Source organism: Strongylocentrotus purpuratus, unplaced genomic scaffold, assembly GCF_000002235.5.
Source record: "Strongylocentrotus purpuratus isolate Spur 01 unplaced genomic scaffold, Spur_5.0 spur5_scaffold_21, whole genome shotgun sequence".
Lineage (NCBI taxonomy): Eukaryota > Metazoa > Echinodermata > Echinoidea > Camarodonta > Strongylocentrotidae > Strongylocentrotus > Strongylocentrotus purpuratus.
In genome coordinates, this window is record NW_022145607.1 from 12,033,669 (window position 1) to 12,046,133 (window position 12,465).

At 41.3% G+C, this 12,465-nt stretch overlaps 1 protein-coding gene across 2 annotated transcripts; it reads left to right on the top strand.

Moving 5' to 3' along the window:
* The first annotated feature begins 208 nt into the window (after nt 1–208).
* LOC100891060 (creatinase) lies at nt 209–10,818 on the top strand. 2 transcript variants are annotated; one of them, XM_030995014.1, is made up of 6 exons: nt 209–399; nt 4,854–4,952; nt 5,644–6,262; nt 7,122–7,236; nt 7,523–7,770; nt 9,984–10,818. In XM_030995014.1, the coding sequence occupies exons 2-6, from the start codon at nt 4,875–4,877 to the stop codon at nt 10,181–10,183; spliced, it is 1,260 nt and encodes a 419-aa protein (XP_030850874.1). In that variant the 5' UTR covers nt 209–399; nt 4,854–4,874; the 3' UTR covers nt 10,184–10,818. The 2 variants fall into 2 exon arrangements, with proteins under 2 accessions (XP_030850874.1, XP_030850875.1); XM_030995015.1 differs by lacking the exon at nt 4,854–4,952.
* Nucleotides 10,819–12,465: the final 1,647 nt, after the last annotated feature.

Here is a 12,465-nt window from a genome sequence, read left to right on the forward strand (position 1 = left end):
TGTGTGTGTTATACCCCTATAGAGATATACTATGTGCTGTGTTATACTCCTATACAGATATACTCTTTGATGACTCATTAATAAATACCCACTCCACTTTAGTTAGTAAATACCCACTCCACTTTAGTTAGTAAATGCCCACCCCTTTGTTCCTAACTTTGTATTGTTTAGTAAGTTTATGTGAGTTTGCTATGTCCAGTGAGCACAGTACAGACTAAGGATTAATCCCCCCCAGTTTAGTAAACATTACCCTACCAGCATAAATGGACGAACTTGGAGATTAAGACTTGAGCAGGGATCGGTCAGCATGCATAGTGTACAACATGTGTCATTCTACATTTTGAGTGAGCACTGAGTACACCAACTGACTTGTTTCTCCTCATCTTTGATTATTTCCAGGTAAGACAATATTATTTCTGTCAATTATTTTGATATTAATATGTATACATGTATATTGTATATGTTATATATTCATGCTAAAGTAATACATTTTACTGGTATTCCATCCTTAGTATTTAGTAGTATAGTTTGTTATTAGAGTAGTCATTTTGATGTGATGATTTAAAGGGTCATTACTACTTTTGAGATTCAGTTTAGTGTTTGTTAAACTACACTTTGAGGTTATTTCTTATAGTCAATTGTTAGTTTTATTGGCTGAAATAATATAACTTGTATTAAATAATCCTTGATTATTTAAGGGAGTTTACTTGGATACCGTTTGATAATAATGGTATGACTTCTTTATTAGTATGTATGTTCATGAGAACATAAGGATAGTTAAAGGAAAAGTCATGGTTTATATGAACATGGTATCTTAGATATAAACATGATCCGGGTTAGTTCTCGGGTTTGTATATTGTAATTGGTTAGCGTATAGAATACATTCACAGGTAGTATTTAGCAATTTCAAAGGAACATGCTTAAGGATGAAATTGTTAAGAAGTGTGATGTACAAGACGTTTGATATTAATTGTTTGGTTATGTATCCATTAGGATAAGAAGACGGAAAACATTATAATTCTAGAATGTTTGTTCTTACAATATTGCTATTGTATGATGATTTCTGTTATTCGTTGATTGTAAGTGCCCCCTTTTAATTACCGTAAGTGTCCGTTTTCAAAACTGGTCATTGCCCCTTTTCAAATGTGATACATGCCCTTTTACCTCTAATAATTCCCCTTTTTTCAGGTACGAGAAGTTACTTCAAATGCCCATATCCTATTTTCATAAGTGCCTTTTATCGTCCCTGGTGAGTGCCTCTTTTTGAAGGTGTAAGACGTGCCCCACGTTAACCTCTGATAACTACTCTTTGTACTTTGGATAAGTGTCCCCTTCTCCTTTCATCACGCCCCTAATTTCAAGCGACTAAGAGTACCTCCCCCTATATAAAGCTCGGTCTCAAAGCTCACTCGCTTTTATAGATGATATACTTATGCTATTTATCAAAGGGCTTTTCAGTCTTTTGTTATGAGAATGGGCTTATAACCCCACTAGGATTGGGATTTTTCTTATTTATAAAATGTAATTTTACGCACTGAACTCACAAATCTATAACAAATATTTTAAAAATCCTCGCACCCAAATTGATATTTGAAACCATCACACCCAACTGCAAAGTATGATGCTTAAGCAATATCCTGTTCTGTGTACAACGTTAAACAAATATTGAAATCGTTCCTGATAATGTATTCACAATATAGGGGTATATACCAACAAAAAATGTGCATTTTCGCTTTGACATTTCCTTTTGAAGGTGCCCTTTTTTCTCCAGAAAGTGCCCCTTTTTGTTGTTGCCCCCCCCCCCCCCCACTTTGGAAGTCGCTTAATCGCCCTTGGCCAAAATTATGCGTAGAAAACTCTTATCACTCGTTAGAAGATCGTGATAACTCGTTGGTAGATAGGTACAAGTCGTATACAGGTCATCGCAACTCATACCGAGCTCGCGTGACTCGTAATACGATTGGTTCACTCGTACATCCATCGTAGGAAACTCGATGTTGGGTCGTAGGTCACTCATGCAAATATGTAAATGTAAATAAAAAATTAGTACATTTCAAGCGAGTTCACGCGAGTGTACGGGAGTTCAAGCTCGCACCGCCACAACTCGAGGCTCCAACTCGGCTAAGTGGGAGCCCTGCTTGACATAGCAACAAGTAATACATACAAAGAGAATTCCATCCGTAGAGATGATATTATAAATTATGCATAAAGGGAGATTCAAAGTTAACCTGAGGTTTCGGGACACGTACAAAATAGACATGTTTACATACATATTCAAATGCTATGCATAAAGTTAAAACAAAGTTGTTCTTGAAAATCTGAAAGCTTGCCCGAAGCGTGTCCGATATAGCAACAAATAATGTATGCAGACTGGATTCTAAGTAAAATAGTTCATTCATTAATGTACATGAAATAACTCGTCACTATAGGTCCCAAGTAAAGAAACGTCCATAAATTTGAATGTAAACGCAAACGCATTCGTCGTTTTTTAGTAAACAAGTCTATTGCTGACTACGCACAAATTTCACATTCTAAAACCTAACCCCCACCCTTCTCCACACGTTGTTGACGGGAATTAACTGCAAATGATCTATTTCCCCTTCTTTTCACCTTTTTTTGGGGTCCCTTTTAGCTCTCCTTTTTTCCTTTTCCTTTTTTCTCTCCTTTTTTAGCGGGGATGGGGAGGCGAGGCTCTTTCGCCCCCCCCCCCCCCCGCCCGATCACTCCTTGCCCCTTTTCTTTTCTTCTTCCTCTTCTCTCTTTCCCCTTTTCCCTTCTTTTCCTTCTCTCTCTCTCTCTCGCTTTTCTTTTTTTTCCCTTCTTTTTTTGTCCTCCTTTTTTTTTTTTTTTCCTCCTTTTTTTTCCTCTTTTTTTTCCTCCTTTTTTTTTCCTCCTTCCCCCCACCCCCCCCCCCCCCTGGATCCGCGCCTGGATGCATACAATGTCTCCGTGCCTGATTATTCCGAAGGTTAGCTGTCCCGAAAATGAAATAGTATCCATTGTGTTCGTAAATCTGACAACAAAAGAGAATTCTATATTGCATTCTCGGAATTATGAACCTTGGAATCATGAACCCTATTTCATTTTCGTATGCACTTGTCATTGGTTAGCCATAAAAGAAGGTCGTGTATTAGGCCCAAGTAAACATTCTTCTATTTGGACAATGTAATGCTTCCCTGGATATAACGGGTTTGTATTCCGGATTAGGAAGATCTGTGGGGGAGATAAGATCCTATTGTTAAAAACCAGCTTCGCACGGGGTTTCCTGTTAGCTGTACTAGCTCCTGTTACTGGTGCATCACGAAACCATATTTCATTAGGCCATACAGTTATAGTAGTATAATATTCTCACAGCCGTCTAGCTGCATTGGTCATATGACAAGTAGGCCTATATCCAGGCAGATTGAGAGACAATATCTACATTTTCAACTGAAAGGTATGTAATATTTCTGTCCTGTTTATTTGGTAATTTTGGTTTATTTGCTTTATTTGGTATCTCACGACACACCCCCAACCGACCCACAAACCGACTTCATATCGACCAACTTTTTGGCGATGGAGGCGGAGGGAAGGGGGGGGGGGGTGGTAATGTAATTTTGTTAGGTATTCAGTAAGTGGTCCTTCTCTGTATTGGTGTGTGACTGATGTTTAACAAGAATCTGCAGTAGATGTTTGAAGGAACATATTTAGATATCTGTTCCCTGGTACATGTATACATAATCCTTTTTTAGTCACGATCGAGGGCATCGAACGTTTTACGAAACCGTCATAACCAGAAGTTCACCGAGGTTAATTTACAAACACTAGCAGGCGCGTACAAAGGGGGGGGGGGGGGGTTGGGGGGTTAAACACCCCCTTTGGTAATTTTTTGTGTGTAAACCCCCCCCTAAATTTCTCTAAAACCCCCCTTTTGGATTTTTTTTTTTTTTTAATTTAAAAAAAAAAAAAAAAAAAAAAAAAAAATCCCATGGTTGACCTAAAAAAGCAGACCTTACCCCCCCCCCCCCCAACGGAGCAAAATGTCAAATTTTCAAATTTCGAGACAAAAAAAAAAAAAAATGTGTCCTCTTACCCCCCCCCCCCCCCCCCCCCCCCCCCCCCCCCCCCCCTCAGTTGTAAAACCTTTACTTTCCAATGAAGGAAAATGAAAATGAGAGCCTAAAAGGTAAAAAAATGTATTTCATGAGAAATATATAACACAGAAACAATCGTAACTTATTTATTCAAAAATACTAAAAATATAGCAGTTGACATATCTATATTTCAATCATGCTAAACCGTCACGTACCCCAGAAGAGCAACAACTCATTTCTTCAATTTGAGTTCCGACCGTGATTGTAGTACAAACGATAATGTAGTTTGTAACATGTGAATGAAATACGTCACCACCACACTCACGCGGGAAGGAAGCAGCCATACATTTGAATACACTTTACTTGAAAAATGACTTCGCATATACGTCACGTTATCAAGAAAATGGCGTTGCCCATGTCATCCTGAGAAACTGTACATTATGCTAAGAATATCTTGCTTATACCTCTCGCATACACTTTGATGGGGAATCTTGTAGATTAATGGGCAAGAATACAATAAATATCTCAGAATACTACTTAAGTTATTTCTGTGGATGAGGCTATATTAAAGTCTTTGTGAAGTGCGAAATATGAATTATTTAATTCACCAGTTACAATACTTGTACTCGTACCTCAATAGTCAGAATGCTAATCGCGTAACAACACGGGCAAAACAACATAGGTGATGTTATATCATGCACAAATTATGCACAAAGTATAGCTGTCATGTTTTATTTAATTCTTTAAAATATCTATATAAGTATATGCTATTCTGTTTAGATTCAATAATAGACAAACAAGATGGATTGCGCTCACGCTCCCCAGGATTCGTCCAACGATGAAATGCCCAAACTTTATACCATGAACAACGGAAAGAAGGTAGGTGAAATTTGATCATTTTGTTGTTGTTGTTGTCTCCAATTTCTTGGAATCTGCATATCATCGTTACAGCTGCAACAAACACGAAAGACCTAAGAAAAACCAACGTAACGATTTCAAAGATGTACAAATTTACATTTGATTACATTACAAAAACGGCCTATTACGTCAATGTTTCTAAACTAAACGAAAATCATGTAGTGATAGTCATGACGTTATAGACCCAACATGGAGTATTGACAATAGTACACGAAATTAACAAAATTGTACATTCTTTAACGTATTACAAAGCATATAGCCTGATACAAAGTAACATGATAATATGAAATATATGAACATAATTATAACAGGACAAACAAACGAACGCATTGTCATAATGGGGCTTGCATTTTGCACCTCGATAGGTAACCGGGGGGGGGGGGTGTTTCACAGAACTTTTCATCAGTGACAAATGACAGTTTTTGTTATAAGCTACTGAAATCCTCGTTTCTGATTGGTTATCAGCAGATTTGTCACTGATTTTTGTCATTTGTCATTGAGAAAAGGCTTTGTGAAACGGGTCCCTGTTCCAAAGTGTCAGGGCTGCGGAGAAGGCACAGTCTCCACATATTCGGGTCCTGGAGCAAATAGCAAGTGAACATTGAAATCTCGAAAACTTTTTATTATCATTATTTTATTTTTGCTCTTGCAGGTCACTCCAACTTTTTCGAAAGCAGAGATGGACCGTCGGATAGCGATGGTGAGGAAATACATGGCAGAAAATGACATCGGTGGAACCCTCTTCACCTCAATGCATAACGTGAACTACTTCTCAGACTTCCTCTATTGCTCCTTCGGTCGTCCCTATGGCTTGGTCGTCACTGCAGACAAAGTCACAAGCATCTCTGCAGGAATTGACGCTGGACAACCCTGGAGACGGACCAGTACTGGAGGTAACGTCGTCTACACGGACTGGCAACGGGACAACTTCTGGACGGCCGTTCAGCAGGAACTGGCCGATGTGCCTTCGGGATCGAAGATTGGTTGCGAGTTCGACCACATGACGCTCGAGAATAAAGTGAAGCTCGACAAGGCTGTTTCGGGAAAGGGCATCGTCGACGTCGGAACACCGATGATGATGCGGAGATTGATCAAGTCTGATGAGGAGATTGCGCTGATCACTGAAGGTGCTAGGATATGTGATCTTGGAGGCAAAGCGGTGGTCGACGCCATTGCGGAGGGTGTTGGTGAACACGAAGTGGCCCTCCGTGGGACTGAGGCCATGGTCATGGAGATAGCCAAGAGTTTCCCAGATGCAGAGCTTAGAGATAGTAAGTCACCAAATCATCTGTCTATTCTTTTCTGTAACATTTTTGTTATTTCTCTTTATCCCCTTTATTCAGGATATTTTGTTGGCCTTGTCTGCCCCTCTTTAGGGGCACCAGTCTTACTCAGATACTGATTTACTAATAAGATGCATTTTCGGAAGAAGGTGCGGGCTGTGTCTTCTCTCCTCGTCCTTTCCCTCATCTGCTTTTCCCTTTCTCTCTGTTCTCGCTTGTAATTCTTTTTATTTTTCCACCACTTGATTAGGGGGCACGTTCCCATTGTGGCTATACACCTCTGGGGCCAGTTTCCCGAAACCGTCATTAGTCTAAGTTCGTGGACATCCCATAGAAACGCGTGTTAATTCTATTACACACGTTGCAATTCCGGCCCCCCATAGGGTAAGCATATGCTCGTTCCCTCTTTTTGAAAGCACCCCCTATCTGAGGACTGCCAACATTTTCGAACCCCCCTTTCGCGGGCTTTTCACGGGCTTTTCCTGCCTTGGAGACCCCCCCCCCCCCCCCCTAAATCAGGAAAAATGCTCAATGTACCCCCCTAAATTCGGAATGATTTCTCAGGAGTCCAAAGAGATGAGAGAAAAAAAGAAAAAAAAACCCATTTTTAAAGAAATTTCCGGGTGAAAAGTCAAATACACCCCTTTTTTTTTTTTACAATTCTCGGGCCGGACTTTGTCGCACGAAAAGTACCCCTGTACCGGACATTTTGGCAACACGCATGCGGTCATTCCGACCCCTGAGTGGGGGGCCGGGGTTGCAATGGGATATCTAAGAAGTTGGACTTATGACAGTTTCGAGAAACGGCCCCTGGTATCGCAATTTGTATATGTTCTTCCTCCCTCAGCCTGGATTTGGTTCCAATCTGGAATCAATACGGACGGAGCCCATAACCCTGTGACGTCACGCAAAATCCAGAAAGGCGACATTCTTAGTATGAACACATTCCCCATGATCGCTGGGTAAGATGAGTTTACACTTTACACCAATACCACTGATATTTGATTGATTGATTGATTGATTGATTGGGATCAAATGCAACTCTTAAAAAGACGGGCCCCTCAGTGATAATATAATACAGAGATGATAACTATTAACATTTTTCGTATTAAATAATTCTCATAATATAAATTTTCAGCGAGGAAAAGGAAAAAGAAAGAAAAGATAATCGTAAAATAATCTGATAATTACAATCATGTAATTCGATAGTCTAATTTATCACGCTGCCTCCTGCGTCCTTTATTCTAGATATTACACTGCTCTCGAACGCACGCTTTTCTGCGACCACGTCCCCTCAGACCGTCATATGGAAGTATGGAAGAAGAACTGCGAAATCCATCGCCGTGGTATGGCCCTGATCAAGCCAGGTGTTCGAGTGTGCGACATCGCCGCCGAGCTCAACGACATGTATCGCAAATTCGATCTCCTCAAGTACCGGAGCTTCGGCTACGGCCATTCGTTCGGTGTGCTATGTCACTATTACGGCAGAGAGGCTGGTGAGAAAATGTATTTTTGTTCTTTTTTTAATCAATATAATACATAAATATGCTTTGAAGCAACTTTAGAAGAAGGGGAGCCCAAATTGCCCAACGGCGATTATATATTTTTTCTTTCTTCAGTGGCGTATCTAATATATTAGTAAACAAGTGGGGAGGAGAGGGGGGGGGGGGGTGGGTACGCCGACTCCACCCTATAACTCCCTCTCTCTCTCTCTTTCTCTCTCTCCCAGTCCCTCCTCTCTCTCTCTCTCTCTCTCTCTCTCTCTCTCTCTCTCTATCTGGCGCGCGCGCTCTGTCCCCTCCCTCGATCCATTCAGTCCTCTCTCTCTCTTTTGTTTCCTCTTTCTCTCTTTCTCTCTCTCAGTCCTGTTCTTTTCCATTCTCTCCTAGCTATAGATGAGAATCCTCAGAACCGACACATGCCTGCTCGTGTATTGAAAAGGCAAACGGGCATATGAACTGTATTAAGAGGGGCGGGCTCTCTGTTTTTTAGGGCAGGTATAGGCAGGCGCGGATCCAGGGGGGGGGGGGCCGAGCGGGCCTTGGCCCCCCCCCCCCCCCCCCGCAAAAAAAAAAAAAAAAAAAAGAGAGAGAAGAAAGGAAAAGAAGGGAAAGGGAGAAGAGGAGAAAGGGAAAGAAAGAAGAAGAAGAAGAAGAAGAAGAAGAAGAAGAAGAAGAAGAAGAAGAAGAAGAAGAAAAGAAAAGGGGGAAGAAGGAGATCGGGGGACCGAAAGGGCCTTTCCTCCCAGGCTGTTGACCCCCCCCCCCCCCCCCCCCCCCTCCAATAAAAAAAATAAGAGAGAAGGAAGGAAAGGGAAAGAAAAAAGGAAAGGAGGAGATACTGGCGTACTAATAGGGGGGAGGGGGGCTTTGGGGAAATCAAATTCAAACGTGGTTTATTTCTAATTCCACAACGGTGGATTACAAATAATGCTGAAATGACATAATTTCCGAGATTTGTCCTCACTTTTTAGTAAATTATACGTTTGTATATGTGTTTGTTGGAAAATGACAAATTCCTAAATTTACAGCCAGGCACGAAATATGATTCTCGAGATTCCTACATGTCAGGGCCCGAGGTACGGCAGGGAGCCTCGAGCTCCCTCACCCCCCCCCCCCCCCCCCGCCACTTTATTTGAAAAAGTATATTAAAGAGGAAAAAAATAGAATGAGCGCAAGAAAGAACGAACTGCCAGTGTTAAAAAATGAGTCATCAAAATATGCTCATCTGACCGTGATTAAATGCCTAAAACCCTTAAGCTTCCGGGGGCTCTGCCCCCTGGATTCCACCTAGGGCGCTACGGTGGGCCCTTAGATGCTCATCTGACGGTAATTTAATGCCTAAAACCCCGCTTTTGGGGGGATCCGCCCCCTGGACCCCACGCCAAATAGTGACCTGCCATTGTCACAAAATAATAGGTAATTAAAAAAAAAATGATCAACTGACCTTAATTAAACGCCTAAAACCCCTGAGCTTCCGGAGCCGGACAAGTTATCAAAATGTGTTTATCTGACCGCAGGCGCGTAGCCAGCCAGGGGGGGGGGGGGGGGGCGGTCTCCCCAAATCGGAAGAGGACGTAGAAAGTAAAAGGAGCAGACAAAGAACATCTTTGAAATTCAGACAAGGATTAAGAGTATAGAGAACGGTACAACGCATCGTCTTCTTTCTCTAATAATTTAATGAAACGTCAAAGCTTCCGCGTTTCGTGGAGGAGGGTGGGGAAAACTCGCCCCTCTCTGCACCGACCCCCCCCCCCTCCGCATTCCGTCACTGTTGGTCATCATTACGTACCAACATTTGGCTCGCATAATTTCAAATTTGGGCCCCCCCCCCCTAAGAAATCCTGGATCCGCGCCTGGGTATAGGCCTATTTTACCCTCGAAATGTCGGAAATCTCTCATTATGTCCAGTATTTTGTGTCCATATAATTATGTCAGTAATCTCTACTTAACTTAAGATGTGTGTTAACCTTGCTGATCAATCGATACTAATTTAGCAGATTCATGATCAGTCAAATAATAATTATGTCAACTTTCAACATAAAAAGCAATAGCAAGGATTACTTATTTTCAAATCAGTAGTTTGAGATATATGAATGAGTGCGAATAATTATGCTATAGGCCTATATCGCTGGAGTTTTGCTCCAAAAAGGCAGGACCAATCTTGCATTTGCTAAACATGATTAATATGTTTCTTCTATTGCATGAAGCTCTGGAGATACGTGAAGACATCGATACAGTATTAGAACCCAACATGGTGGTCTCGATGGAGCCTATGGTCACCATACCCGAAGGAGAGCCTGGTGCAGGAGGCTACAGGGAACACAACATTCTCGTCGTGACGAAAGATGGCGCTCGAAACATCACTCATTTCCCATTTGGTCCAGAGCACCTTGTCGTCAAAAAATGATATTCTTACAGGGAAGATATTGAATTCGGCCAATCTATTTGTATTATCAATAATTGTTACCATTCAGTATAATACAAGGTGCACAAATCCATCTTTGATGGGGGGGGGGAGTAAACATGACGAGGAGAATAAGCATATACGATTTTAAAACGGGGGATCGAGGAAGTGGGGTGGACAAAGATCCCTCCCAGCAGATTAACTCACTCCCCCAATGTCAAATAAGTTTCGCTCTAAGATTGAGTAATTAATCAATTAATCTTAAAATCATGTTTCAAAACTGGTAGAAAGAGGACAACTAAATATAAATAAATGGAAGAAAGTAGAAGGGAGAGTTAATCATCATATTCGTAAGATGTAGACCGTACATATATATAGTGAGAAACCATTTTTCTTAGGCATTCATCATCATCATATATATATATACATATAACTCTAATAAATTGGTTGCGTATCCAGAATATAGGACAGAGCTGTTGCAGTCGTACTCCTAAATAATTTCCCATCTAGAAGATTTTTTTTTAAATAGTAGCAGGCGAATAATAACACGGTATGAATGTCTCATTATTTTTCTTTGTTGCCTGCCATTACCCAGCTGCGGTAATCCAATGTCGCACCCGGGACAAGCAATACAATTTTCGCATTCTAGGCCATTTAAAAAAAGCACCTGACTTTGGACTCCGTGCAAGTAATTTTTCCACCGATCAATTATCAACAAGTAATGGAAAAATTCGGTAAAAGACTCCAAATGTTATTGCCATCAAACATGTCTTTTAGCTTACTCAAACTGTATATTAGATGTATTTCCTATTTCCTAATTCTATCAGAATTATAAATAAGAATTAGGGAAATCATTTATTGTTTAAAATCTACTTTCCTCATTCCTCCGGATACTTGTTTGTTTTATATAATAGCATGTAGCTACTTTGAGTTATAGACGGCAGGCCTGCATGTACCAGTGGCGGATCCAGCCGGCGGGAAGAGGGAGGGGGGGCCCAATCCGTGAGAAAATATTAGTTGCGACTCAGCTACCGGTGGGGGGGGGGGGGGGGGGGGGGGGTAGGAGGCACTTTTTTTTGGTCCAATTTTTAGGAAATATTTTGCGCCGACTCAGTCAGCCGGTAAATAAGCGGGGGGGGGGGGGGGATGAGACCACTATTTTAGTTTTTTTCACCTAATTCGTGAGAATTTTGTTTTTTGTTTTTTTGTTGTTGACCCGTCAGCTCCCCCCCCCCCCCGTGGATCCGCGCCTGCAGAGGATCCAGACGGCGTCAAGGGGGGGGGGGGGGTAGCCAAATCTTAATACAAAATTTAGTGCCGACTCAGCCGGCCGGCGAATAAGCGGGGGGGGGGGGCGCTTTCGTTTTTTGTTTTATAAAGGTTAACTCTACATTATTATCCTATTTTTTTTATCGTTTTGGGGGGTTAGGGGGGGGGCGGGCCGGAATAATCGCTACGTGGATCCGCCCCTGGCATGTACTGAGATTCAAACCATGTCAAACTTGAGATTTATATTATTCGTAAATAAAAAAGAATATATGTAATTGCAAAACTAACGTATTAAATTATTGCAATTTTTCTAACTTTGATTTCTTTTATTTTATAAACAGATTAATTTTTAAAGAAAATTTACTAACATACCGTTATGATTTATTATGTAATGTGAAATTTAAAATAAAATATACGATGAAATGTATCATTTGTATTGATTTATTCAGTAGAAAATCATCGTGTATTAATCACGATCGCAAATCAGTAATTTCGAAAAAGCAACTCAATGGCATTTCAATTCCCTATTGTATATTCCAACGAACTCATGTTCAGATTACGTAATACGTCATTTTAATGTTCGCGCGTTTCAAAAGGTGGTGGAGAGGGCCACTGAAGTTGCTTTAAACATTTTTGTTCGAAAGTAGGTGCGCGTGAGCGCCACTTTTTTTAGACCCCTCCCCAGGACATCGACCAATAACATGTATGTGCCCCCCCCCCCTCCCCCCCCCCCCCAAACATCAAACTCTGGCTACGGCCATGGTGATCGTGTCAGGCGGGGGGGGGGGGGGGGTCACACAGACTATGATCGACTTTAAGTTGGACTTAGCTATGGCAGGCCAATCATGCCACTGGTTGATCTCACCATTGGTCTCTTAATTATCATCGTCAGATAATATGATTAATTGCAATATTAAGACGGGGCCCTGGATATATAAATGCCTACATCGCTGGGATCAAAGTAGAATAAGCAAATGACAGACATAAAGAACAGACCCCAGTTACATATCATCATA